Here is a 27,479-nt window from a genome sequence, read left to right on the forward strand (position 1 = left end):
CCCCCTCTTCTCTCTCCAGATCCTGCGGAACTCTCTAGGCTCACAGAAGCAGTGGCCTTAACATTCTTCCACCCTTCATCTCACAGCGAGTGTGCCAAACACACACTGCCTGTGTATATACAAGTATATAGACACACACTCACACACACACACACTCACACACACTCTCACAATCGCACACTGCCAAAACTGCCACACTCATAACCCTAATAACCAGCTCAAATGTGAGTAAATTTTGTGTATGTATGTTTGGGTATAAGTATGTGTATACACATACATATATGCATACCGACATGTGTATGGGCAAACAGTACACCCACACACACAATGTACACACTGCTTCCATGTTGATATGGAATATATGGAGCGGAGAGTCCAACTGCAAAATGACTGACAGACTCTCCAAATCAGATGCCTGACAAACGTGTGTGTGTGTGTGTGTGTGTGTGTGTGTGTGTGTGTGTGTGTGTGTGTGTGTGTGTGTGTGTGTGTGTGTGTGTGTGTGTGCGCGTGCGTGCGTAAAACATTTCAACAAATTGCTTTTTTTACTTTCCTGTTTTTGGAACAAATTGTTTGGAACAGTTTGCTCATGTGAGCAAATGAAGATTGTTTTTAGTTTTAGTTTTAGTTTTTATTTTTCCTTTTTGAAAGTAGTTTTGTCATTCCCAGCTGAGAGAGAAACTGAGTGCAGTTTGCAGCCGACGGTCCTGGAGGCGGGACCTGGCCTGGCGGTTTGAGTCATGCTGTCTGTCACTCATCTGGGGCATGCGAGCCGATTGGCTTAAACACAGGAAGTGTTCTGCTCTAGAGAACAGGAAGTGACACGCTGGGGAAGTGTGCTCCAGGACTCTTTGGCTGAGACTCTCCCGGGTAAAAGGCGACCGTGCTGTTTTAAAGCACGCTAACGCCACAAGCGAGTCTACCCACCCCATGCCACCCCATGCCACCCCGTGCCACCCCGTGCCCTCCCGTGCCCTCCCGGTATACTTGCCACTTCACCTTTTTATTTTATTTTATTTTTTACATTTTTGCGATGAACGTCAACAAACCGATGGGACAGAACTGTGCCGATGTGCTCGGATACGAACCGCTGGTCTTCATCGCTCGACCTTCCCCGGAGAGAGAGAGAGAAGGGGGCGGGTGGCAGAGGTCAGGATGGTGGGGTGGGGTGGGGTGGGGTGGGGGGCTCCCTGTAGACTTTGGGAGGAGCTCGAGTGGAAATCTGTCTGTCCGCTCCAGAATACTGCCCGCCCCCCCCCCCCCCCTTCACCCCTCTACGCCGCCCCAGGAAATGACATCACGATCACTGCCTCCCAGGACAGCAGTTTGCGGCGTTTTTTGTTTGTTTGTTTCGCATCGTTTCAGAAAGACTTTCGCTGAAACCCTGTGGAGGGAATAAAACTAAACAAAAAGACAACCCTCCAGACCCGGCACACGCTACAGCCGTGGACATTCAACACGCTAAGGCTGCAGCACACGCTAAGGCTGCTGGAGCACACGCTACATTCTACAGCCGTCGGCCTCAGTGTGGCTCTGTGTCCTGCTCTTCTCCTCTCTCTCTCTCTCTCTCTCTCTCTCTCTATTTTTCTTTTTGTGCCTGTCGAGCTTGAGCTCAATACTAAATGGGAGTGCAGTTCATGCGTACATAAAGCCCTATGTAAGATGAACAATATATATATATTTTTAATAGATTATACAGTGTAGATTTTAAAGTAAAATACAAAAAATGAAAAAAAGGGAGGGAGGGAGGGAGGGGAGGGGTGGAGGGGAGGGATGATGTTGAACAGATGGACACAGAGTCCTGGCTGCGTTCAGCTGCCAGTAATGCAGCAGCCATTTTGTTTGCTTTGAGAAAGCCAATGAGCAGCCCGCGTGTGGGTCTGTGTGCGACTTCACTGGCTCTGTTTTCAGAGAGCAAGGAGAAGATTACGTACAATACACAAAGCAGTCGGGGCATTAGGAGGGCAGTTAATTTCACTTGTTAAAACTGACTAAATGACGAAAATTCGGACTTGGATTCTGCTCGCTGGAGTGGGACTGGTCCAAGTCATTTGTACCTTTTTTTTTTTTTTTTTTCCTTTTTTCTTTTAAACTGGGAGTGCAGTGCTCAGGTGTGGGGTAGCTGTGATTCAGTTCCCAAACGATGATTCAGTTCCCAACCGAGACAGGCGAACGGGGAACCGAGTCATTTAATTTGCTCAGATTTTCTTTTCTTTATTTTCGATGGAAGTAATGTGTCTGTGACTCCCATTGCTGACCTGTGACAGTTACAGGGCGGCTGGTGTTAAAGTGTATATGAATTTTTAAAAATGCTCTTGTAGCCAGTTTCACCTGTGCGATCCCGGGAACGTTCCCCCTGAAAGGAAATATGCAACTGCTTTTGAATGTAGTGTTTCATCAGGGGTGAACGCTCTCCTTTAATATCACTGGGTATTAACCCCCCCCCCCCCCCCCCCCCCCCCATTCGCACTACAGTATGAAATATCTTAATCCCCCCCCCCCCCCCCCCATGCCCCCCTTCAGTTGGCTTATATTTGAAGTAATTAAACTAATTTCCATCACATCCTGACTTGTTTCTGGGAGGGAGTTGTGGTAAGTTGAGAATGTATCGTTTTGTTTTTTGTTTTTTAAATGCACATTCTCTCTCTAGCTCCCGTTTCTGCTCCATCGAGCCGGTTGGAGGTAGTACAGTCATCTGACCACCAGAGGGAGCTCTGTACAGACTGTCTCTGGTGTATTGTTTTTGGGGTCAACGTTTATTTTGTGGGGAGGGTGGGATCGATAGTGTGGCCTTTTCATTCTCGACTTCAGACGCCATGATTGGAGAGTGATACCTGCCCAGTGCCTGACCTCCCCCCCCCCCCCCCCCCCCAGTTAAAACGACTTTTGTTTGAAATGTTTTTTTTTAAACATGACACAATGGCATTGCTGGCATCTGGTACGCCCTATGATATTTTTGATAGTTTCAAGTGAAGTAAATTCACAAGAAAAGTATTGGGACAGTTTTCCCATCCCGTAAATCCCGGTTTTGTTTTTTTGTTTTGTTTTTTTAATTGAACATGTACAAATTTTGAACGCAAAAAGTAAACACTTAAGAATGTTGATTTGTAGTTTTATTTTAATTTAAACTCTGGGTTCAAAAACATTTCTTTTGCGACTATTTAGGTAGTGCTGTTGAGTAAGTATCAGAATCCTTGTTTTTTTTTTTCTGTGTGTGTATGAGCCGTGTGGCTGAACGGTGCCGTCTCTGCACCGCGCTTCAAAGACACGCCCGATTCTGTCTGCAGCTCGCCGCCCTGTCGCTCGCCCCTCTGTCACTCCGTTAGAGAGAGAGAGAGAGAGAGAGACGGGGGGTTTCTCCTCGCCCTGATTGGCTGTCAGCCGCCTGGCACAGTATTCAAACCCGAAAACATTTCACAGGTGTTCAATAATCTCACAAGAGTGCCCCGGTCCCATCACTTGCAAAGCTTTTTCCCCTCAGGCCAAACCTAATTAAACCGTTCATCATTCGACCGCATCCTCAAATCTGCTCCGCACCTGTGACCGATCCTTTTTTTCCATAATTAAGGCAAGCTTTTAAATGAACAACATCGGGAAAGAATACCGTAAAACATGTGGCGAGTATTCGGTGTATTGCATCTTGGGATATGTAGTCCTCACGATAGGCTAGGCGCGATGGAACCCCATCATCTTCCCGCGACACGCGCGCTGCAGCAGAATCCGCCGTTTTGCATACATTCGGGACACAAAATATAGTGCCTCCATTCTCAGTTTCTTATTTTTTTATATATATAAAGTAGCTAAGGATTCCTGTATATAACAGTAATGTAGCAATAACTGTGCCATTTTTATTAACAGAAATATACCTTTTTCAATGTCTGTCTTTTGAAACTTGTATACTTAAAAACAAAGGAAAAAAAAAAAACATTGTAATAAAGGTTTTCCCACAACCTGAAAATCTGTCATTCATTTGCTTACAGTTCGTCTTTAAAGGGCTTTTTGGTTGAAGTATATTTGCCTGTAGGGCGGCCTGTAGTGTAGTGGTGAAGGTACATGAGTGGGACCCGCAAGGTTGGGGGTTCGATCCCCGGTGTAGCCACAAGAAAATCCATGCAGCCGTTGGGCCCTTGAGCAAGGCCCTTAACCCTGCATTGCTCCAGGGGAGGATTGTCTCCTGCTTAGTCTAATCAACTGCACGTCACTCTGGATAAGAGTGTCTGCCAAATGGCAATAATTTAATGTAATGCCTCATTGAGTGAAGCTACAACACTTTTGGAAGATTGTTGAATGTCACCAGTCATAGCCAGCTATTCAGTTTTCACCATTTTAATCGACACAACATATTTTCTGACGGGTGTAAGCAGGAGCTTGTTTTCTACTACCATGGTATATTTGATTGAACAGAACAGAACGGAACAGAACGGGTCCACTGGGACCACAGAACCACTCATCCTAACCATGGCACAGCAATATACTGCATAACCTGTTGTGATATTCCACAGACTGTCTATCCTTTGAGTTAATATCTGTTACAACACTTTCATGAGAGGAGAGGGCAGATGACATAATGTTGGAAATAATATAGTCCAGTCTATACAATCAGTCTGTCACTGAAACCAATCTCAGCAGGACTTGCTGAAGGACTGTGTTTATTATTAATCATTTTTAATTTAACAATACCAAGATTGACATTACAACTTCATTGGCTGTACAGCTTGGTGCTATATATAACACACACAGAAAAAGGCAAGGTAACAATTGTACACAAGGTTTTATCTAAAAGGGCAATATATTGCCTTGGAAAAAAAACATTTATTCATACCCTTAATGGATTCAACATACTGTTCAAATTGGAAAGGGGGCTTTGTGTTCAAAAATGTACATTTGTGAATAGAATTTTCCTAATGCAATAAAATATAAGAAATATGAAATGCTGTAATATTGTTCATTAATTCTTTCAGGTGTCATGTTGGTCCATAATTCAGTATGTATACGGTCCTGTACTAAATATCAATATGCTCAATAGTCGGTTTCCATAGCACAGACGTTACAATCTGTATTTACATTTGCAATACATTTGCTTAAAATATTGTCATATGGCTAGCACTGACGAATAATTTTGAATATGATTTCTTGTTTATGTTTGTCACTGCATAGCCTATGTATGATTTAGGATCGTTCCAATTCATATGATCTAGGCCGTGTATAACTGCAAGTTATGTCTACGGGTAGCTTCTGATGACAACATAATACGTGTGTGTCGCGATTGCTCGATTTATGCTCTGTGATTATGACCAGTCCTTGAATATGAGACGTGTTATTAATAGTCGTACAAGTATGTTTTCGTCTGGTAATAACTCAAATGTATGAACACACACGCACAACGGGCAACTTGACTTAGGCTCCTGGCGCATGCGTGCTGTAAAATTCACATCAGAGGCGCAACTTCCGGTGGCGGACGAAAATTTCAAAATGCTACAGAAGTTAATAGGACCTAGATATTTGACAATTGCTAAGACGTGGTAAGTTCGATTCTACGTACAGTTTCCACATGGCTGGACACAGTCTGATCTTGGATTCCGCTTTTATTTAGATTGTTGACTATATAACTTAGCTATTAGATGAGGTCCTCTGCCCGGAGTGGGTTGGCTGGCTGGCTAGCTAACTAGGTAGCTAACTAAACTGTACAGACGGTTGTAATCAGCAAAGACGACTGGACCTAGCTAGGGCGGTTGCAGCAAGACATTGATTGCAGGGTACTGACCGCCAGCTAGCTAATAAACATGGCTAGGTGTCCCTTTAAATGTTTTACTGTCACAAAAGTATTTTCGAAACCAACCTTTCTCTAACCGTTCAGAGATTGCTGGTCCGGTAATGCTGGAGAAAGTTAGCTCGTCCGTCGTTAGCATTGCTGCTGGACGTGCCTCAATGCTCAAGGCACAAATGCCTGGTCTTTGTTTTTGCTTGCGATGGATGAAAATTCTTATAGTTTCTGTTCTAAATCTATTATGTTTCTGGTTTGTTTTTGTCTTTCATCGCACTCATCAAGGGTCCCCACGATGGCGGTCTGGGGCACCGTCGGTGGCGTAGCACTGGTCCATTTGACAGACTGGAGGCTCTTTCTTGACTACGTGCCGTACATTAACGGGAAGTTCAAGAAGGACGACTAAACGGCATGTGGTTTAGTTAAAAAGGTGAGTGTCAGGTACTTCTGCAATCTCTCAATTCCTTGCCTTGGGTTCTTGCCATTCATTATTCCACTTGAAATGCCCACCTTACATACAATCCTTAATTACTCCCTACTCCCCAGCTAGACCACTCCAGTCTGCCAGCTCTGGTCGCCTTACGGTTCCCTCTCTATGTGCACCTGGCGGTCGAGCTGCACGTTCACGCCTGTTTTCCGTTCTGGTTCCTCAGTGGTGGAATAACTTGCCTACCACTGTCAGGACAGCAGAATCCCTCCCTATTTCGACGCAGACTAAAAACACACCTTTTCAAACTGTACCTTGGTCCTACCTCCTGATTTCCCCCGCCCCCCTTTCTGATATCCCTCTTGTCTAACCCAGAAAAAGAAAAAATGTGCACTTATGATGACGATATGTCTAGAACAACACTTCATGTGTATTTTACTTCTCTCTCTCTCTCTCTCTCTCTCTCTTTCTCTCTTTCTCTCTCTCTCTCTCTCTCTCTGTCTGTAGAAGTGCTTCAGAAGTTCAGAAGTTGTTTGGGCTGGAGTGGAGATTGATCTGTCAGAGTGCCTCTGTCCCCCCTTTAACTTTAAAAATAACTGACTTGAAACAAGCCTCCTGGCCCTGGATCCCCGGGAAAATATATTTCTGGAAAAATGGATCCAACAGCTGCAAATGATCTCACGCAACTGAGATTAAAAAATAAATCATGAAAGCCGGTGTAAGGGTAATTTTCTTATGACAATGTGAAATGTTAAAAGGGGCATGTTCCCCTAACACTGGTCATTGGCTTTTCTTTTAGTTCCACTTGTCTTTGAGAGGGGTTTTACCTCAGAATTCTACATTATATTGGTCCAAGAAAAGCAGAAACCAAAACCAAAGGATGGTGGCTCTATAGTCGCTGCGTGCTCGAGTGGCGTTTGCCCACAGTGGGTGGGGGGTCACCTTTGCATTAGAGTGCTTGTCGTGTCTAGGAAACGACAGAATTCTAAGTCCAATCTCCAATTTGCCGCAAAACAACTTCATGCAGTTCTGCAGAAGTGGACCTCGAATGCCATTTTTACACCCATTTTATACACTCTTCTTATCTTAACTCCTCCTAAAACATCAGCTGACTTGGCAGCGCTACCTTCTCAGTTCTGAAACCATGGTGGAAAATCACCCTATTTACTTTAAAAAAATAAATGCTTTTAAATGGTAAATGGTTGTCATTTTATAAAGCGCCTTCATCCAAACCGCTGTACAACTGGCGCTTCTCATTCACCCATTCATACACACACTCACACATTCACACATTCACACACTCACACACACCGACGGCAATTGGCTGCCATGCAAGGCGCCGACCAGCTCGTCAGGAGCATTTTGGGGGTTAGGTGTCTTGCTCAGGGACACTTCGACACAGCCTGGGCGGGGGATCGAACCGGCAACCCTCCGATTGCCAGACGACTGCTCTTACTGCCTGAGTCATGTCGCCCCCTTTTAGTACATTACACAAGCATACAAGCCATTTTACGGAAGTAATCTGTTTAACAAAGAGGAACCTTAAAGAGCATCATAATGATACCAAAACATGGTTCTATTTTATATTTTCCAATACATGGTGCTTTTTGGTACTTTCCACAGCATTTGGTACCCCCCCCTCAGGTTACATATGGGTCACTGTGGGTCACTGTGTACTTCTAGCACAAATGAGCAGTTAATCAGTTTCAAACTATACAGGTTACATATACTTTAATATTGATTACATGAGTAATAAGGCGCATACATATTGGTATACTTTTGACATGAAGCTTTGAGAGTTTTGGAGGAACCAGCTTGCTCAACTGTAATGGTTTGATGGTTTAGTCTGATTTTGACAGAACACCTTGTTCTGTGAATTTTCTCCGATATGCTCATAACACAAATCGTATCATTTTGCAAAACTATCACCTCCTTCTGCTTGAAATAAAATCGAATGTACAAACTGTGCTTTTAAGTACAGTTTTAAATGTCCATTCTCCAGCGCCTCTCAGGAGCCTGGCCAAGCACAGGACGTTTCAATGACTTTCTTTGTAACGCCCATTGATAATCAATGAACCTCTGTTCTGATTGGCTGGCTAGCTCCAACAAACTGAACGCCGAGCGCTTGGATCGGTTCCGGTTGGCCGTGCTGAAGCAAACGCGATCGTATTGTTGGGATGTCATAACTTCGCGGAAGTCCAAGCAGCTCGTTTAAATGCACATTTTCTTCACAAGATTTATTTGGCGACTGTGTGTTTTTATACTTTCACACTGTTTTTATAGCACCTTCAACAACTCTTTTATAATCCACATAGCAAGGGAAATGTCATCTTCGACAATATGGGACCCTTTAATGGTTTGCTACTGGATGACCAATCAGGATCCAGAATCGAATTGGCCAACTTGTTTTGGTTATGCACACTATTTTACTTTGTAAGCAGCACTGCAGGGTACTGCACTCAAGTTATCTAAGTGCAGATGTAACAGTTCTATCTGGCATGTGTGTGTTTTTGGAATCTTTTTATTTTGTGCATCAAAGTTAAAAATCAAGCCAATTAAGTTTAGCTGACACAGGAAGCATATAGTAAACTCAACCAATTGCATTAAAAAATGCAATGTTGTACCAGCTGATAACCCCCACACACAATAAACATTGCACACAGGGACACAAGCCTACTTTTGTTTTTGTTGAAAAAGACTGCATTCATATTCTGTCTATCAAAGATCTTCTGAGACTACAGGCAAGGTAAACGTAAGCATTGGATAAATGTGCCGTATGGACGGCAGAGTCTCTGACCTCCTTCAAGCGCAGACTGAAGACTCGTCTCTTCAGGCTACACCTTTCCCTCCCTAACTCACCACCATGATTAGCCTTAGACTGTAATTGGCACTTATGTATAGATATTGTTGTTTTTTATTGCCTGTTGTATTGTTGTATTCAATGTATTCTAGCTGCCAACTGTGGTATGCTAGTTTGAAAGTTGATTGTACTCTTCAAAGGGTTCTGATTATCTGTGTTTACTCTACGACTCGGAACTGTACTGTCCTCTCAGGTCCTCTTAGCACTTTGTTGTACGTCGCTCTAGATAAGAACGTCTGCTAAATGCCATGTAATGTAATGTAATGTAATGGATACAAATGACTTGTCCGTTCACTATTGACATCAATACTACACATACAACATTAATACTTGCACAACTAATGGAGACCACGCTACAAAAATGTTGGCTAGTCTCATCGATAAATTATAATCACACAGACTTTAAACACACATCGTGGCAAACTATTTGGCACAACGGCTTATTTTATCTCAAAATGTTACAATAAACTGCACCTTCACCCATGTTACCAGAAACAGTAAATGTAGACCTATGTAAATTAATTATATATATTATTATATATTATAAATATATTCAATTGAAAGTTCTTCAGCTTCGTGTTGTGTGGTAATAGAGTTCATAACACGTGCCATTCACTATTAACAATAGCATCTCAGCCACGCCAATACCATTTATGTAGGATTTATTTCGCGTTTTGTGAGCTTGGTGTAGGTGGCTACATCTTACAGTCAAGCCGATTGCGTTCATTCATCGCGGATGTGTTCTTTTTCGGGCGCTCCTTGTCCCGAACGCTGGCACGCAGAGGCATAGATACAGTTCTATGCGTAGAGCGTACATACAGTAAAGAGGTGGGCGCGGCGGAGGGATCTACGGGGTGACAAAAGAGAGGGGGATGCGACAAGAGAGTGGAAGAGAGGAGCACGGTGGAGCTCATAGTGAGTTTGAAGAGGGAAAGCGCGGCGGCGTCGCCTGTTCGGCTTGTTTCCCAACTAGCTAAATCGCCGAGAGACGAAAAGGACAAAGCAGAACCACGTTAACGCGGGCCCTGCGGGAACCATGGAGAGGAAAAGGTGCGTTTGCACGGGACGGCGAAGTCGGGCTTGTCTGCAGGGAAAACGATGTCTATTATTTTAGGCACTGGGCTATAAGGAGAGAGGGGTGATTTGAGCTCTACAGGCAGGTATGGGGCGAAGGGTTGACACAGATGGAGTACCTTGCAATTCTAGTGCAATTGGCTTTCATTACGAGTAGTGCTGGTTTAGTTAAGTAAACTAAGGGGCTGGTTAACCAGCTAGCTTAACTCGCTAGCTAACTATCACGTGATAGTCGCTCGGCGAGTTTGTTTGATAGCGACCTAGCTAGCTAGCTAATAAGTTCGGTCCTAATAGCATAGCTAGTTGCCTAGCTAGCTAACCAGCCATCTTTTTACCTTGCTGATTAGCCAGCTAGCTACATTGCTTATCAGTTAGCCACCTGAATTCATTGAACTGCTCGCAATATGTAGGAAACGACGCGTTTGTATTGTTCTTTTTTCATAGCAGAAGCGAGGAAGAGGATGATGAACCGAAGCGAGCAGGGGGGGAGGCGGGTCGGATATATAATTTATGGTATCGTTCCGATGACATTATTTATTGTGCTGTGTGTGTGGTATGCGCACGCCAGGCCGTTTTTTTTTGTGTGTCCGTCGCCTGAGCAGTTGACGCGACTTGCTTTCATTGCGGCTGTTGAATTGTGCATGTGTCGTGCTGTGTGTGTGTGTAATATAGCACGACGTCCCCGCGGCAGCACCGTGTCAATCACTCAACAATTCCTTTGTGTTAAAAGTTCACACAACACATCATTTGCATGAAGTAACTCCGCGGAAGCCGTATGTCTGAATTATAGACGGTTGTATTTTCGGTAACAACACCAGAAAAGAACTACATGGAACTATGGTACCATAGATTGGAACAATAGGACCTGTAGATCGCAAACAAAACAGTTTTGTAAAATATCGGGGCCTTTACGAGCTGCGTTTTTGTTTCAGTTGAAATGCTAGTTCCCTTTGTGTGGTGGATGAGACGATTAATTTCTCCAGGAGCAAGAATCTACAGTGATCTACGGTCGTTGACACCCGCAGGTCAAAAAAAGATGCACGTGTCACGGATAATTAATGTCACGACTTACGAAGAATCGTTATAGCTTACATTAAAGGGCTAATTCACTAATCATTCTGTGTTCTCAGACGGTTTTTGCATTTATTTGCAGTTATTTCTACCGTCTACTGTCCTTTTTGGAAAACGGTTTAGTTGGATTGATTAATTTAATCTGTAGGTAAACATTTAACTTTTTTAGGGGGGCCAATGTACTTTCTTTTTAGACTATTGAGCATAGCTGTGTACTTGGAACACTCTTCAAAAGGCGTTTCTTAATGGCACACATTTTAGTGGATTTTGTTTTGCGTTCGTATTTATTTTGGGTACTGTTTGTTGCGTTTTGCTTAATCGCAGGCACGTGAATGATTTGCATGCGCATCACTCTGTGGAGGGGATCGCTTCACAATTATTAGCGCATGCATGTATACGTTTATTCTCCCCATCCCGTTGAATTGCCCATGGCTGCGAAGGGCTGCGTGGATGACCTGTTGCACGTTACCGTGTTCGTCTCGTTGGGCTTCTTTTATGGACTGTTTTGGGGAGAGTAGAGAATGTGGGGTTTGGGGGTTCGGGGGGTGATCCCTGCTACAACCCCCCTGCCCCTCTCTCCCCCTCTCTAAATGCCCCCCCCCCCCCCCCGCCATGTGCAGCCCGACCGGGAAGAAGTTCCGGAGCAAGCCACAGCTGGCCCGTTACCTTGGCAACTCCATGGACCTGAGCTCCATCGACTTCCGCACCGGAAAGCTGCTCATGAACAAGCTGAGCAAGACCCGACAGCGGCTGCGCTATGACAACAACAGCCAGAGCAAGGTGAGAGAGAGGCTATCGCTATGACGACAACAGCCAGAGCAAGGTGAGAGAGAGGCTATCGCTATGACAACAACAGCCAGAGCAAGGTGAGAGAGAGGCTATCGCTATGACAACAACAGCCAGAGCAAGGTGAGAGAGAGGCTATCGCTATGACAACAACAGCCAGAGCAAGGTGAGAGAGAGGCTATCGCTATGACAACAACAGCCAGAGCAAGGTGAGAGAGAGGCTATTGCTATGACAACAGCCAGAGCAAGGTGAGAGAGAGGCTATCGCTATGACAACAACAGCCAGAGCAAGGTGAGAGAGAGGCTATCGCTATGACAACAACAGCCAGAGCAAGGTGAGAGAGAGGCTATCGCTATGACAACAACAGCCGGAGCAAGGTGAGAGAGAGGCTATCGCTATGACAACAACAGCCAGAGCAAGGTGAGAGCGAGGCTATCGCTATGACAACAACAGCCAGAGCAAGTTGAGAGAGAGGCTATAGCAACAACAGCCAGAGCAAGGTGAGAGAGAGGCTATCGCTTTGACAACAACAGCCAGAGCAAGTTGGGAGAGAGGCTATGACAACAGCCAGCGCAAGGTGAGAGAGAGGCTATCGCTATGACAACAACAGCCAGAGCAAGGTGAGAGAGAGGCTATCGCTATAGCGACAACAGCCAGCGCAAGGTGAGAGAGAGGCTATCGCTATAGCAACAACAGCCAGAGCAAGTTGGGAGAGAGGCTATGGCAACAACAGCCAGAGCAAGGTGATAGAGCGGCTATTGCTATGACAACAGCCAGAGCAAGGTGAGAGAGAGGCTATCGCTATGACAACAACAGTCAGAGCAAGGTGAGAGAGAGGCTATCGCTATGATGACAACAGTCAGAGCAAGGTGAGAGAGAGGCTATCGCTATGACAACAACAGCCAGAGCAAGTTGAGAGAGAGGCTATGGCAACAACAGCCAGAGCACGGTGAGAGGGAGGCTATCGCTATGACAACAACAGTCAGAGCAAGGTGAGAGAGAGGCTATCGCTATGATAACAACAGCCAGAGCAAGGTGAGAGAGAGGCTATCGCTATGACAACAACAGCCAGAGCAAGGTGAGAGAGAGGCTATCGCTATGACAACAACAGCCAGAGCAAGTTGAGAGAGAGGCTATGGCAACAACAGCCAGAGCAAGGTGAGAGAGAGGCTATCGCTATGACAACAACAGCCAGAGCAAGTTGGGAGAGAGGCTATGGCAACAACAGCCAGAGCAAGGTGAGAGAGGCTATCGTTATGACAACAGCAGTCAGAGCAAGGTGAGAGAGAGGCTATTGCTATGACAACAGCCAGAGCAAGGTGAGAGAGAGGCTATTGCTATGACAACAGCCAGAGCAAGGTGAGAGAGAGAAGATTGAGAACTCACTTTATTGGGACATTGTTCAAACACAGAAATGACAACTTCAAAAGAACCAACCAACAACAAAAAAACAAACCCAAAGAAAAAAAAGCCACAGGCAGAGAGGGCTGGGGGAAGGAGAGTGAAAATGAAGGAGAGAGGTGGAATGAGTGAGAGAAAGGGAGATGAAGAGTAGCTGGTCTTCAGAAGCTCTTTGCTGTCAACCTTGCAGGATGAGAAGTTCTTTGACAGCTTTTAAGAGTGTATGGCCTCTCTCTCTTTGTTCATAGCAGTAGGGTAAAGAAATAAGTGTCAGCACTTTTAAAACTCGAGAAGTGCTGATGTGTTGGACTGTTCAGATGTGACCTTCTGCTCCCTGAACCTCCTCTGTGTGTGTCTCTGTGTGTCTCTGTGTGTCTCTGTGTGTCTCTCTGTGTGTCTCTCTGTGTGTGTGTCTCTCTGTGTGTGTGTCTCTCTGTGTGTGTCTCTGTGTGTGTGTCTCTGTGTGTGTGTCTCTGTGTGTGTGTCTCTGTGTGTGTGTCTCTGTGTGTGTGTCTCTGTGTGTCTGTGGTCCACGTGCTGCAGGGTAAGCCGGACCTGAACACCTCCCTCCCGGTCCGACAGACGGCATCCATCTTCAAACAGCCTGTCACCAAGGTGACCAATCACCCCAGCAACAAGGTGAAAAGTGACCCCCAGAAAGCCATCGACCAGCCCAGACAGGTAAGTCGTGATTAGCCTTAGACCGTAATGGCACTTATGTATAGATATCGTTACTTGTATAGGTATTGTTGTTTTTATTGGCTGTTGTATTGTTGTATTCTAGCTGCCAACTGTGGTATGCTAGTTTGAAAGTTGATTGTATTCTTCAAGGGTTCTGAATTTCTGTATGTTTACACTCGGACTTGGAACAGTACTGTCCTGTCAGGTCCACTTTGCACTTGTTCTTGTGTTTGATTTGCACTTTGTTGTACGTCGCTCTGGATAAGAGCGTCTGCTAAATGCCACGTAATGTAATGTAATGTAACGTAATGTAAAAGTCCACCTTCCCGCGGCCCGGAGACATCGGCCACACGAGGACAGCGTTTGGGTTTGACACCCCTGGGTCCGTGTGCTCATCGCCGTGTTCCCACAGCTGTTCTGGGAGAAGAAACTGAGCGGACTCAATGCCTTCGACATCGCCGAGGAGCTGGTGAAGACCATGGACCTGCCCAAGGGACTGCAGAGTGAGTGACGGGCGGTGGGGAAGGAGCTATAGCAGTCACCTGACTTGTAAGCTAATCAGACACCTGGTTGCGAGCCGAAACGATATGATTGGCTGAAATTGGCGTGTCACTGAAAACACGCGGCTGCTTCTTCCGTTTTAGGTTTGGTTGAGGCCTGGCTGTCCCATCTCTAGTGTATGGACCAGGGTGAAATATCTACTACTGACTCTACTCGTTGGCAGCGCAATGAGATCTCGAGCTGTTGAATGAGGTGTTCGTTGAATGAAAACCTACTGGACTGTAGAATGAGGTGTGCTTTGTTAGGGTTGGAGTGAAAGCCTACAGGACAGTAGACCCCCCAGGAACAGGGTTGGACAGCCCTACTCTAGCTGGGCTTTGTTCGGGTTGGAGTGAAATCCTACAGGGACAGTAGACCCCCCAGGAACAGGGTTGGACAGCCCTGCTCTAGCTGGGCTTTGTTAGGGTTTGAGTGAAATCCTACAGGGACAGTAGACCCCCCAGGAACAGGGTTGGACAGCCCTGCTCTAGCTGGGCTTTGTTCGGGTTGGAGTGAAATCCTACAGGGACAGTAGACCCCCCAGCTGTAGTGTGCTCCGTGGCAGAGCAGGTGTGACCCAGGTTCTGACGCAGGCGGTCTGCCCGCAGGGGTGGGCCCCGGCTGCACGGATAAGACGCTGCTGTCGGCCATCGCCAGCGCCCTGCACACCAGCGCTGCTCCAATCACGGGCCAGCTCTCCGTTGCCGTGGAGAAGAACCCTGGCGTGTGGCTCAACACCACGCAGCCCCTCTGCAAGGCCTTCATGGTGACGGACGATGACATACGGTAACCCGGCAACACCGCTTCACTGTGTCACCGCCCCTTCGTGCTTCACACACGTGTGTGTGTGTGTGTGTGTGTGTGTGTGTGTGTGTGTGAGTGTGTGTGAGTGTGTGTGAGTGTGTGTGAGTGTGTGTGAGTGTGAGAGAGTGTGAGAGAGTGTGAGAGAGTGTGAGAGAGTGTGAGAGAGTGTGAGAGAGTGTGAGAGAGTGTGTGAGCCCTTGTGTTCGTGTCCCCCAGATAGATGCTAGTGTGTAACGCACAAGTTTACAGACCCAAAATGTCTCTGCTGGTCACTAGTAATGGCATACCTGTCTGCACGTCGAGAGAGCCGTCCTTATGTTAAAGCCTTCAAGGCTGTCAAATGTTTAAAAACAGTGTGGACTTTTAACTGGCATGCTGGCATTCGTCAGCTATCCTTGCAGCTAGCTACAGCTAAAATCTGTGTAGATGGCTGCATGCTTGTTATAGAGCGACTGTAAATGTAACAGACCGCTAGCGCTTTAGCAAGCCGGTGGTGCATGCCAACATGTACACTTAGTCAACCTAAACGGAGTATGTCTAAGCATTGTTTATTTCTCTTCATACTCACTAAACATGTTTTTTTTAAAAAGAACAAAACTGTAAGAATGGGTCAGCAGTGTGAACTTTAGTCCTGGGACAAAAAGACGTGTACTCTTATTGAAAGTTAAAAACCATTTAAAAAATGCTGAAAAGTATGTTTTACTTCAAGTCTGCATGGTCAAGCTGCATTTTTTAGAATGTTGGGTGGCCATCTTGGTTTGACTCTCTTGGGATCATTCCAGTTGCTTATTTTTAAAATTTTTCTTGCTCCTGACCTGGAAATCGATCGAGGTCCGCCATTGTTAAGGACCCTTCAATGTTCCTTCTCGCGGCTAGAAGTAGAAGTTAGGGACTCCCAATCTGTTATTTCAGTATTGTTCTGGGAAAGCCTGACTTATAAATGATCGACCTGTGGATCCACCTCTCCCCATCTGCCACACCTTTGCCACGTCTAAACTGACACGGCTTCCAACTGACGTTTGAAGGAGCAAGGGCGCTAAATTTGCCTAGTTCGCGTTTTCTCCATTTCTCCATCTTCACGTATTTGTCTAGCTTCTCCTGACAGGTGGAGCGAGGAGGAGATAAAAAGATAAAAATGGTGAGGAAATGAAATGGGGGGGGAAAAGGGGGGGATGGGGAAGATGAGCGATTGGAACGAGCCCGTAGCGCTCAGGGCCCCCGGCTCTTTGAGGACCCGGCTGACCGCGGCGCGCTGTGGTGTGTGGCTCCCCCCGGTGGCGGCGGGCGGCTCTGCAGGAAGCAGGAGGAGCTGGTGCAGAGCGTGAGGAAACGCCTGGAGGAGGCACTGATGGCGGACATGCTGGCACACGTGGAGGAGGCGGAGCGGGAGGAGCCTGGGCGCGAGGACGCAGAGCGCAACGAGGACGACGACCACACGGAGGCGGTATAGCCACGGTGCGCCCCCTGGGGTCTGGGGGGGGAGGGGAGGGGGGAGGGGGGGTGTTCTGGGGTTTGGAGGTTTTGGGGGGAGGGGAGGGGGGAGGGGGGGAGGTTCTGGGGTTTGGGGGGGGGGGTTCTGGGGGAGGGGAGGGGGGAGGGGGGGAGGTTCTGGGGTTTGGGGGGGGGGTTCTGGGGGTTTTGGGGGGAGGGGGGGGTGTTCTGGGGTTTGGAGGTTTTGGGGGGAGGGGGGGAGGTTCTGGGGTTTGGGGGGGGGGGGGGGGGATGTTCTGGGGTTTGGGGGTTTGGAGGTTTTGGGGGGAGGGGGGGGTTCTGGGGGTTTTGGGGGGGGACAGGTGCAGAAGCTGTGGGGTTTTGGGGGTTTTTGCTCTTCAGCACTTCATGCACACAGTGTGTTACGCCATCAACGGCCCGCACGCACATTTATGTATTTTTCAGCTTTTCATATCATCCTGGAGCTTGCGATTCATGTTCCATAATCCAGGATCCAAGTAAAAAAAAAAAAAAAGAATAATAATAATGATAATAAATTCTGAGCTGTTTGTAAAACGATTCCCCATGTGGACGAGAACGCTGATGCGTGTGGGCCTTTAAGTCTGTGTTGTGGACTGGCTGCTGATTCTGAGGTGGGCACAGAGACCAGTGTGGCTCTGCCGTCTCCCGGGGCTGCTAATCCAGCAGCTGTTCTCCTGCTCTTCCCTGCTGCAGGCCCAGGGGGCGATGTTGAGCTGCCTGAAATTCGGAGCATCCCGTGGAACCCAACCAGGGTCGTCTCTCTGCCTGCCCCCAAAACGGCACCTCTCAGACTCCCCAATCCCCCCTCCCCGGCAACAGCTGTCATGGCAACCACCACCTCACGGACTCTACCCAATTTCCCCCTCCCTGACAACATGGCAACCTCCCCTCTTTCCACCATGAAGGACTTGTGCTGCAATCCTGAATCCTTCAGGTTGATTAGTGGCTAATAGTTGTTGTTTTTTTTTTATATAAAAACATTTTCATTATACGGTTGTGTGAGAGTTTCAGCAGATCTGAGCAGTTTTCCATGTTTTCTTTTAATTATATAATTGCATTTTCTTTTAACATTTCCACATCTTGGATTTTGGTGTGTGTGTGTGTGTGTGTGTGTGTGTGTCATCTGGGAATGCGCGGTGGCCAAGTAGGGCATAACCTTGTGATCATGTCAAGCTTTTCTGTAGTCCTATCCACCAACACAAGTTCTTACAGCTCAATAGGTTACACTTCAGTGTATGTTACAAAAGCGACAACCTCAAACACTGGTATTCAGTTTGGAGTGGAGGTGAGTCCTGTGTTCAGTTTAGCACAGTGGTCTCCAACACTAGTCCTGGCGAGCTACAGGATTTGCTGGTTTAAATTATTACTCTGCACTCGATTAATCAATTAGAGCAGCTGATTACACATTTAACTCGCCTCACCTGGTTACCTGGGTCTCAACAGGGGTGAGTATTTTCAGGTGAAAAACAAAAAACCAGCAGATCCAGTAGCTCTCCAGGACCAGGGTTGGACACCACTGGTTTTGTGCCACTCCTGTCAGTGTTCGCCCCCTATCTCCCATCACACTCCTTGTGCTCCTGCTCTAGATGTGCACTGACAGACAGGAGCCACTAGAGGGCAGCAGTAACGCCTACAGAGGCCTGCTTGACGAGTGACAACTTCCTGTGTGGAGCAATTTCCTGTGCCAGTTTTTTTTTCTTTTCTTTTTTTCTCTGTTGTTGCTTCCTTTGAGCCCAAGGTACTCTCCTTCCCTCGGTGACGCCTGGAAGGCAGCAGCTTGTAGAACTAGAAAACTTAATAGCGACAGATTAGCAAACTAGCTATAGCTCGGCAACATAGATACAGATAGATTTGATACAAATACGTTTAAGAAAAGTTGTCTGCGAAGAAGGAGCCCATGTACACGTAATCTGTGGCTGGCTGAGCTGAACCTGCTGCCTTCCAGGCATCACTGGGGGAAGGAACGTGCCTTGGGCATCTTTTGACAAAATAAATGTGGGAGTCCATAAAGTATATATGCTTTAAGTGGAGGGGAAAAAAATCAGCAATGCAGGTAGACCAGTCTATTCAATAAGTTACACTGAGGTTTGTTCCTTGAGACACTAAAGGCTGAGTGTTTTTTTTGTTTTTGTTTTAGATGTACATTTCATTACACATTGAGGGTGGGAGGCATGTATGGTGAACTGTTATTTTAACATACGATTGGTTAATGGCTCCCTCCACAATGAGTCCGAGCCAATTGCTTTCAAGGTAGCTTGTGACATCACAATGGAGCTACCTACTGAGAATTCTTTCTGGAACAAAACAAGGTGCTGGAAACTCGGGAGTGTTTGTAGACGTCGGTTTAATTTAACACTAGTTCTGTTATTACCTTGCATGTATTTTTCTCTGTTAAATAGACTTTAGAAAGTATTTCTTTACGCAGTTTAAATTTGGTGCTGCCCCTCCCACAACACCCTACCCCTTTGCTCTGCTTTTATCTTTCAGCTTTTATATTCTTAAATCTTTGATTAGTGGTGTGGAATGTTTAAGAAGTGGGGCCACTTGTTCCTTAAAAAATCTTTCAATGTGTTATTTTGTAAAATTTAAATTTAAATATTTGTCAACTTTTTTTTTTTCCTCCTCTTTCTGTTTTTACTCCAAGCTCTGTACACAGTTTGGGGTTCAAATCCAGTTTAGGAAATGAAGTTTCCGCTTCAGTTAAGATGTAGACCTGAGAAACCCAAAGTGATTTGTGCTTTGAGATTCGCATCAGCAAGCCTTTACTGCTGAGATTTTGTTTGGGAAAAAAAAAAAATTAAAAAAGTAAACTAACTTGTTCTGGTACAGTGTCTCTTTTTGTGTTAAATGTTTGCGTTGAGTTTACATCTCTCAGCTGTGCGTTTGGTCTAGTCTTGCCCGAGTACGTAATTACTTGAAACGTCAGGCGATATCAAGCGATAAAATCCATTAAACTCTGGAATCATAAGAGAGGAATTACCAGACATGTCGAGTAATTGTGCTATGACGACGGTGCCACAGCAACGTCAAGTTTCTCTGGTGTCCGGTAAAATGACAATTAAAATTGCAGAAGCATCTCGCTCCTGAAGATGAGCAGACAAGGGCAGGTATAGTTCCATGTTAGCGGCCAATCGCAGTAGCCCAATAAAAAATAAAAAACTAACAAAAAACTGTTGTAATCGGAGTTTAAATATATTTACAATGTTGAATGTATAAAGTTACTGGCATGCCGGAGTTTCTTAATCTACTGTTAGCCAGTAAATATCTGACTCCTGTGATGGAATAGTTCGTTTGTTCTGCATACTTGTGAGCCAGGCAGTTGGCCGTGGAATGGCCTGTTACGTGAGCGAGTATCTGGAGAAGAATGAGACGGAACAATTTACTTGCATTCACCACTAATCATTCATCACTAACTCGTGTAAAAAGTAAAAATCCTTCACACCGAAAAATCCTCGTCTTCCCGTCGGCCAACGCACGCACGACGTGCCTCTTCTGCTGCGTGCACGCTCTGCGTGGCCTTTGAACCCATTGTTGTGCTGCGAGTGACGTCACGCTGTGTGCAGGGAGACGGGCAGAGCGGCGTGCGCCTGGCGAGACAAAGGCAACGGCGGCGGATGGAGAGAGGGAGAAAGCGGTTAAGGTACAGAGGAATTTGGGAGATAGTTCAAAGGAAATCCAAAGAAAAAGGGGGCAAATAAATCAGGTGGGATGGTGGGACGATAAAAGCTGGAAATCCGCACGAGGTAGACTTAGCGATTCACGGTCCTGCTCGTGCGTTTTTAAGCTTTTTTCCTCCAACGCCCCCCACAAATTCCCCTGCTTGCATCCCTGTGGCAAAGAAAGAACCGATAGGAGGAGAATTTGGTGGTGAGAATGAAAAGTGAGTGAAAGCTTTCCTCACGTCGATAACAAAAACAATTTTTTTAGTTATTTGCTGGCTGTGAATTGACTTGCTGGCTAGCTATATATGAATTTGTTCAGCTGTTTGCTAGCAAGCTAGCTAGTTAGCCAGCAGTGTTATTCTCAAACAAAGGGGACAGCGTGACTAGCGAACTGGGAACAAAATATCAATAGCCAGCTATCCAAAACTATTCAAGTTAGTCGTTATACTATCTTTTCAGGGGTAACTCGGTGAAAATACAAAGAAAACCACTGTTTGTTTCCAGAAGTGCGGAAGACCTAGCGGACAGAGATAATTGCTTAAAATGATGACAGCTTTGGGCAACATTTGAAAGACGTGCAAACGGCAACAATACAGAACGAGAAGACTGGATTAAAGTGACATCAGGGGGAGCGCGGTGTGTTCTGCAAAAACGGACCAGTTGGCTGGCTAACTTTGTATGCCTTTGATCTGTGTCGGGACAGTTGAACGTGCAGTTTTCTTTCTTTTTTAAAAACCAGTTTGCGGAAACTGCTTGGGATTCGGGAGGAGGAGGAGGAGGAGGAGGGGGGGTTCAGCTCCATTGCGGCTTAAGTCTGATGCTAAAACTCGGGGACTATGCCTAGCCCCCTGTTTCACCTAGAAATGATGGAACACGAGATTGTGAACGCGCAGCACAATGGGGTCAGCCTGGCCGGGGACACAGACGCGGAGTCCCGGGACGAAGAGCACCAAGAAGCGCTCCGCTTCGCATTCGACCAGCTGTCGCTCATGGCTGTTGAGAAGGGGGACTGTGTCGCCGGAGCCGGGCTGGTGGACACCCTGGATGGCCCGGGCTCCATCTCCGAGGCTTGCAATGGCGTGGGAGGCGGTTACGTCGGCTTGCAAATGCTCGACCACCCCAACGGCTCTCTCGGGTCGCCGACGTCGTGCTCCCCGTCCCCGGAATACTACGGGACGGGGGGATACCACATGCCCGGCCCGCACTCGCACTCCATGCTGGGAGAGGCGAGCTCCGTGCTTTGCAGCAGAAAACGGAGCGTCAACATGACCGAGTGCGTTCCAGTGCCCAGCTCCGAGCACGTTGCAGAGATCGTCGGACGGCAAGGTGAGACGCGGCGCGTGCAAACTTATCAATAGGGCACACAGTATCACTTTATTATTGATCAGCGTGCATTCCTCATTACGAGTTGCTAATGCGTGACACGATAGTGCTTTCCAAACGTTAGAAAGAAGCAGTGTGCAAAAGTGGTCCGTTTCCGTTAATCAACACGGAATAAAGGAAGTTAGCATGCAAGTTAAACTATTATGCGACTGGCCAGTTTGCAAACTTACGCTAGTTCTGAAGCTTGGTCTGATGCAGCATGCTAAAGTATGTGGCTGCGTTAGCTACCGCTACTTCCTTTGGTTTTTGTTCTGCAGGACCTGGCGTTTTCGGTCAGACAAGTCCGCTGTTGTCCAAAATGAGTCAGTGTTTGTCGTTTGATGGCGGTCGATTAAGTCGGAGTGATCGCTGTGAGTCTGGGAGACGGGGAAACGTCTTTATCGCCCGCTTTGCTACTGAACACTTGGGCGCTTTTCTTTGTTTGCACGCTGCGGCTCCCAGCAGTTCTTCTGCTGCTTATTCACCGCGGCCTATAGCATTGCTGTGCGTGTTACATGGCAGCTAGTGTGTTAGCTTGATGTCTACGGTCATTTTAGGTTTTTCGCAGAGCATGGTCCTATTAATTTCCCTAGCAGTCGCTGTCTCGGAACGCATAAAAACCTAGGTCGCTAGCTCTAGCTAGTTAGTTTTTTTTATGGGGGAGGGGGAGGGGCGAGGGAGCCTAGACGGTCAGACAAAGCAGTAGATTGTCGGCAGTCTGGACATGTCTAGCTAGCCTGTTGGTCCCAAACAAAGGAACCGCACTGGTTTGGTTTGAAATAATATAAGCAACGGCTAAATTATTAATATGTTACAATACTGTAGGCTAACCGGTAGCGGTTTTTTAGTTTAAAGTGACCATCGGTTAAGTTTGCCCTGATGTGATGTAACCATTCGCTTTGTGGCAGGGCGGCCGAATGGCACACTACACGGGCGTGGGGCGGTGTTTTCAGGTTGTGGCTAACGGTACTTCTGTTGCCCACTTGTGAATCGCCTCCCCGTCTAAAATATTAAGCCGAGGCATGATAGATCTGTCCTCCTCAATTAACCTGAAATGTTATGTCCGCTCTTGTCGGGATATGCTAGTCCGTTACTGTAGTACTAGCATTATTGCATTGTTCTCTTTGTTTGAAAAAGCCATGCTTTTCTGCCTTTCACGATGACATCACAGACTCCACACGCTATTGGCTGTCTGACATGCGCTGTCCATATTTAAAGGTGCAGTGCACCGCGCGCTAATGGGACAATAATGGCTTCAGTTGTCTGCTCTGTTTGGAGCCGTTGCCAGACAGGTTGTCTCAACCGTGTCCGGGCCCCGATCTACGAAACCCAACCGAGACCGGAGTTCAGTTTAAATTCTCCCGGGGACGATAATGCACCGATCATGTGGTGTATTTCATAACCGACCTGAGAACATAAAAAAAAACATGTGGCTGTCTGATTTTTATTTTTTTCCCGTCTTTAAGACCCGAGTTGCACTTTTGTCTTTGTATTGGGAGCAGACCGGTGTTTTAGTCATCATCTTCAAACGCGTATTTTGTCAGGTGATCCCAGATGTTGCAAGGCCATGACCCACTTAAGATGATGCATTCCCTGTCCACCACCCCTGCCCTTGTAAAAATATTCATATTGGAAGTTTGGATATTTTCAAACTGCCTGCACACTAGCTAGTACAGTGCATTTATCAGGCTCAACATTTTATTTACATGAATGTCAACAGGGCATATTGTATCCCATACCCTCGATAAATTATTTTTGTAATGTTTTGCAATCCACCTCTACCCTCGCCCACTACCTACAGTGTGGAAGGCCTCACTTGCTGATGGTTAGTCTACAGTTAGTAAAATGCTAAAGTCCCCAACCAAGGAAACCAATTATACACAAAGTACCCTTTTCCTGCTTGGTCTTTCTGTTGTGATGAAGTGTAATAGGCCCCTCCCCCTGCTGATGACATCACCATTCTGCTGGGGGTTTTTCAGAGCAGGCTCTGGATATGCTGCTGGATCCTCTCTGTAGGTTTAGTTTGTAGGCAGTCTGAGCAGGAGGTACACTTCAGTGGCGAGCATTTCTGGGCTGAAAGGCCTGGACCCTATTCCACAAAGCTGCATTACCTTGTCAGCTGGATCATTGCACAGAGTAAAATCCAGAATGGCTGTTTAAATATAAATATTTTTTTATTTAGTAGAATGGACCATACACATTAATAAACGCATAGTAAAATGGCCCAGATTTAGCCATTATGGTCATCTCCACTCCCTGGGCAGTTTGATGGAAAAACACAAAAGAAAACATCCTTCTGTGCAGTTATCCAGCTAACTCCGTAATCCTACTTTATGGAACAGGGCCCTGTTCTTGTTGTTGTTGTTACGTCAGTGGCTTTAGGTTTCCGTGACGTTAACGCTGTTCTCTCTCTCTCTCTCTCTCTCTTTCTCTCTCCCTCCCTCCCTCCCTCTCTTCCTCCCTCCCTCCCTCCCTCCCTCTCTTCCTCCCTCCCTCCCTCCCTCTCTCTCTCTCTCTCTGTCCCCCTCCCTCTCTCCAGGCTGTAAGATCAAGGCCCTGCGGGCGAAGACGAACACGTACATCAAGACGCCGGTGCGCGGGGAGGAGCCGGTGTTCATCGTGACGGGCCGGCGCGAGGACGTGGAGATGGCCAAGCGTGAGATCCTGTCCGCGGCGGAGCACTTCTCCATGATCCGCGCGTCCCGCTGCAAGGCGGGCGCGGCGGGGGCCGGGGCGGGCGCGGCCGGGGGCGCGGGCAGCCTCCCGGGACCCCCGCACCTGCCGGGCCAGACCACCATCCAGGTGCGCGTGCCGTACCGCGTGGTGGGGCTGGTGGTGGGGCCGAAAGGGGCCACCATCAAGCGCATCCAGCAGCAGACGCACACCTACATCGTCACGCCCAGCCGCGAGAAGGACCCGGTGTTCGAGGTGACGGGCATGCCGGAGAACGTGGACCGCGCGCGGGAGGAGATCGAGACGCACATCACGCTGCGCACCGGCGCCTTCGTGGACCTGCAGGGCGGCGACAACGACTTCCACAGCAACGGCACGGACGTGAGCCTGGAGGGGCTGGGCTCGCTCGGCCTGGGCGCCGCGCTCTGGTCCCGCGGCAACCACGCCACGCCCACCCCTCCGCCCGCCCCGCCCCCGCCGCCGCCCCCCCCGCCTGCCCCCGGCCGGAAGCCCAGCTCGGCCGGCGCGCGGGCCCCCCAGGGCCCCCCGGAGAACGGGAGCCCCACCAGCCCCTTTGGCGCGGGCGGCGGGTTCACGTTCGCGGGCGACCCCGCGCCCTGCCTGCCCCCCCCGGCGCCCGCCGACGAGCTGGGGTTCGAGTTCAGCGCCGCCAACATCTGGGCGCCGTTCGTGAACGGGGCCGGCGGGCCCCCGCAGCAGCGGCGGAACAGCAGCGGCCCCAGCGCCGGCGGCACCACGCCCCGCCTCTCGCCCACCCTGCCCTCCGCCGAGCCCCCGCTGGAGCACCCGCTGGCCCGGCGCGCGCAGAGCGACCCGCTCAGCGCCCTCTCCTGGCTGCAGGGCGGCGGCGCCGCCTCCTTCTCGGCCGGCAGCAGCAGCAGCGGCGGCAGCACCACGGGCTACTCGTCCTCCTGCTCCGCCTCCTCGCTGCCCGGCGGCTCGCCCACCGACTCGGAGGGGGGGGCGGGGGGCGCCGCGGGGGGCCTGCTCGGCCGCTTCAAGGCCGGGGGGGTCGGGGCGGCGGCGGCGGTGGTCGTGGGCGGGGCCGCGGCCGCCGGGTTAGCGGTGGCGGCTAACAGGGACTGCTTCGTGTGCCTGGAGAGCGAGGTCACGGCCGCCCTGGTGCCCTGCGGACACAACCTGTTCTGCATGGACTGCGCCGGGCAGATCTGCCAGTCCTCCGACCCGGAGTGCCCCGTCTGCCGCACCCCCGCCACCCAGTGCATCCGCATCTTCTCCTAAACCCGCCCCCCGACCGGCCCGGGACGGGCCCCCGCTGCCCCGGGCTCTCCCTCCACTGACGGCGGCGGTTTGTGGAACAGGTGGGCGCTAAACTCGTGCGCTAACGAATGCGCTAACGTGCTAGCGGCCGCGACTACCGTCCGACGCGGACAGCGACTTCTCGGCAGCGCTGAACGCCATGCAACTGTTACAGACTTGACAATGTTACCAATGTTTTTTGGGGTTTTTATTTCTTTCTCCCTTTTGTGGAAACAAAGAGAATCTGTTGAAACGTGTGAGTGTGAGTGATTGGTTGGTTAGTTTTCAGGGTGGTACTTGCAACTTGGAATGATATCAGTGTCTTATCTCCAGGCATTAACCTGAGGCAGTTTGGTGTGTTTGTGTGTATATTGTGTGTACATATGTATATATGTGTGTGTTTATACGTACGTACGTATATACACACGTATTTTGTGGAGCTTCAGGTCTCTGCGTGCGTCACACACAGCAGGTCCTTTTGAGACTTTCGTATTTTTCAATTGAGCAGGAAAGAGACGTCTGGTGCACTTTTTTAAAATGCTTTTTTTAAGATGTTCAATTCCTGAATAGGACGGGGATCAGATTTTTTTGGTTAAATATTTTTTTAAGCAGAGTTTTATCCTGTACAGATTTTAGTGCATTTTTTGCATGTCGGATGGCAATATTTTGGGGGACCCTTGAGTAAGGCAAAGGAAGGACCTTTCTTGTTTCTTGTTCTTTTTTTAAATTCCGTTTTAAGCGGGAATCCTTTTGAAGAGAAGGCCACCACGCCCAGTCTGGAGTGCACTACGGGGCGTGGCTCGAAGGTTTGGGCGAGGTTTATGGGAACCCCTTCCTCTTGTTAGTCCTCCTCGTGTATGTACACAATGCTACAAACTGAAACAAAGGATAGCACCACAACATCAGACCAAAATATTGCAGGAAGATTTTCGTGCTATTAAAAAAAAAAAAAAAAAGAAAAAGGAAAAAAAAAAAAAAATCTTTTTTTAAATGCTAATGGAACAAATCTCGAGATCTCTATGATATTGAGAATGGGCATCTATTGTCATGGGCTCATGTCCAGTGGAGGATGAATAATCCAGTAAAGCGCTGTAAGATGATTCAGAGCTATCAGTAGTCAGACTGCTTCCTTCCCCACACCTCTGTTCTTCAGTCGTTCCCCAGACGCGTCGAAACGAGGCGAAACGTTCGCCCCTTTACCGTTCGCCCCTTTACCGTACCCATTTCAGCCAGAGGCTCCGTTCTGTTCACCAGGGACGCTGATTTTAATTCGGACGAAAGCTACAGTGAAGAGGGTCTGTATCTCCGCAGATAGCTTTTTTAAAAAAAGATAGTTTTCTAAACGCGTTACCTTTTTTAGTGAAAATGACTTGCATCGGCCAAATGACTGCAGACCTGCTTGTCCTCCTCTGGGGGCTGGCCTCTGTTTCTCTGCTTGCTGCCTTTTCAGACTGTTAGCTGCCCTGAACGGAAAGATCTGCGCTAACGAGGCTAACCGCGCACTGACCTTCTGCACTGAGGTTCAACAGTCATTTAACCTTTGACCCCTGCGTTTCCTTCCCCCCCCCCCGAGGATCATGGGAGGAGAGACGGGCGCCCGTTATTTTAAGCGGTTTTGA

At 48.0% G+C, this 27,479-nt stretch overlaps 4 protein-coding genes across 7 annotated transcripts in view; all 4 read left to right on the forward strand.

The window, feature by feature from the left end:
* tcf3a (transcription factor 3a) overlaps nucleotides 1-491 on the forward strand; it is a 43,092-nt gene extending 42,601 nt beyond the window's left edge. Inside the window, 1 exon segment of the mRNA XM_061243208.1 lies at nucleotides 20-491. The gene's annotated coding sequence lies outside the window, so the exon portion shown is untranslated.
* Nucleotides 492-5,372: 4,881 nt separating this feature from the next.
* LOC133128024 (cytochrome b-c1 complex subunit 10) lies at nucleotides 5,373-7,390 on the forward strand. Its single transcript, XM_061241237.1, has 3 exons — nucleotides 5,373-5,522; nucleotides 6,050-6,194; nucleotides 6,699-7,390. Exons 1-2 carry the CDS (start codon nucleotides 5,413-5,415, stop codon nucleotides 6,168-6,170), a joined length of 231 nt encoding a protein of 76 aa, XP_061097221.1. The 5' UTR covers nucleotides 5,373-5,412; the 3' UTR covers nucleotides 6,171-6,194; nucleotides 6,699-7,390.
* Nucleotides 7,391-9,895: 2,505 nt separating this feature from the next.
* On the forward strand, nucleotides 9,896-19,696 carry mbd3a (methyl-CpG binding domain protein 3a). 3 transcript variants are annotated; one of them, XM_061241233.1, is made up of 8 exons: nucleotides 9,896-10,101; nucleotides 10,570-10,638; nucleotides 11,817-11,976; nucleotides 13,928-14,065; nucleotides 14,478-14,568; nucleotides 15,214-15,391; nucleotides 16,706-16,864; nucleotides 17,576-19,696. In XM_061241233.1, exons 1-7 carry the CDS (start codon nucleotides 10,088-10,090, stop codon nucleotides 16,857-16,859), a joined length of 804 nt encoding a protein of 267 aa, XP_061097217.1. In that variant the 5' UTR covers nucleotides 9,896-10,087; the 3' UTR covers nucleotides 16,860-16,864; nucleotides 17,576-19,696. The 3 variants fall into 3 exon arrangements, with proteins under 3 accessions (XP_061097217.1, XP_061097219.1, XP_061097220.1); XM_061241235.1 differs by having other exon boundaries at nucleotides 10,573-10,638; XM_061241236.1 differs by lacking the exon at nucleotides 10,570-10,638 and having other exon boundaries at nucleotides 9,898-10,101.
* Nucleotides 19,697-20,422: 726 nt separating this feature from the next.
* LOC133128022 (RNA-binding protein MEX3B) lies at nucleotides 20,423-26,844 on the forward strand. Of its 2 annotated transcripts, XM_061241232.1 has the most exons (3): nucleotides 20,423-20,522; nucleotides 21,049-21,870; nucleotides 24,446-26,844. In XM_061241232.1, exons 2-3 carry the CDS (start codon nucleotides 21,381-21,383, stop codon nucleotides 25,840-25,842), a joined length of 1,887 nt encoding a protein of 628 aa, XP_061097216.1. In that variant the 5' UTR covers nucleotides 20,423-20,522; nucleotides 21,049-21,380; the 3' UTR covers nucleotides 25,843-26,844. The 2 variants fall into 2 exon arrangements, with proteins under 2 accessions (XP_061097216.1, XP_061097215.1); XM_061241231.1 differs by having other exon boundaries at nucleotides 20,451-21,870.
* The last annotated feature ends 635 nt before the right edge of the window (nucleotides 26,845-27,479 follow it).

This window comes from Conger conger, chromosome 5 (genome assembly GCF_963514075.1).
Source record: "Conger conger chromosome 5, fConCon1.1, whole genome shotgun sequence".
NCBI lineage: Eukaryota > Metazoa > Chordata > Actinopteri > Anguilliformes > Congridae > Conger > Conger conger.

Coding starts and splice junctions, on each gene's coding strand:
- LOC133128024 (XM_061241237.1), top strand. CDS start 5,413: ATGCGTGCTGTAAAATTCACATCAGAGGCGCAACTTCCGGTGGCGGAC. Junction 5,523..6,049: donor TTGACAATTGCTAAGACGTG/GTAAGTTCGATT, acceptor GCACTCATCAAG/GGTCCCCACGATGGCGGTCT.
- mbd3a (XM_061241233.1), top strand. Junction 14,066..14,477: donor CCATCGACCAGCCCAGACAG/GTAAGTCGTGAT, acceptor GTGTTCCCACAG/CTGTTCTGGGAGAAGAAACT. Junction 14,569..15,213: donor CCTGCCCAAGGGACTGCAGA/GTGAGTGACGGG, acceptor GTCTGCCCGCAG/GGGTGGGCCCCGGCTGCACG.
- LOC133128022 (XM_061241232.1), top strand. CDS start 21,381: ATGCCTAGCCCCCTGTTTCACCTAGAAATGATGGAACACGAGATTGTG. Junction 21,871..24,445: donor AGAGATCGTCGGACGGCAAG/GTGAGACGCGGC, acceptor CCCTCTCTCCAG/GCTGTAAGATCAAGGCCCTG.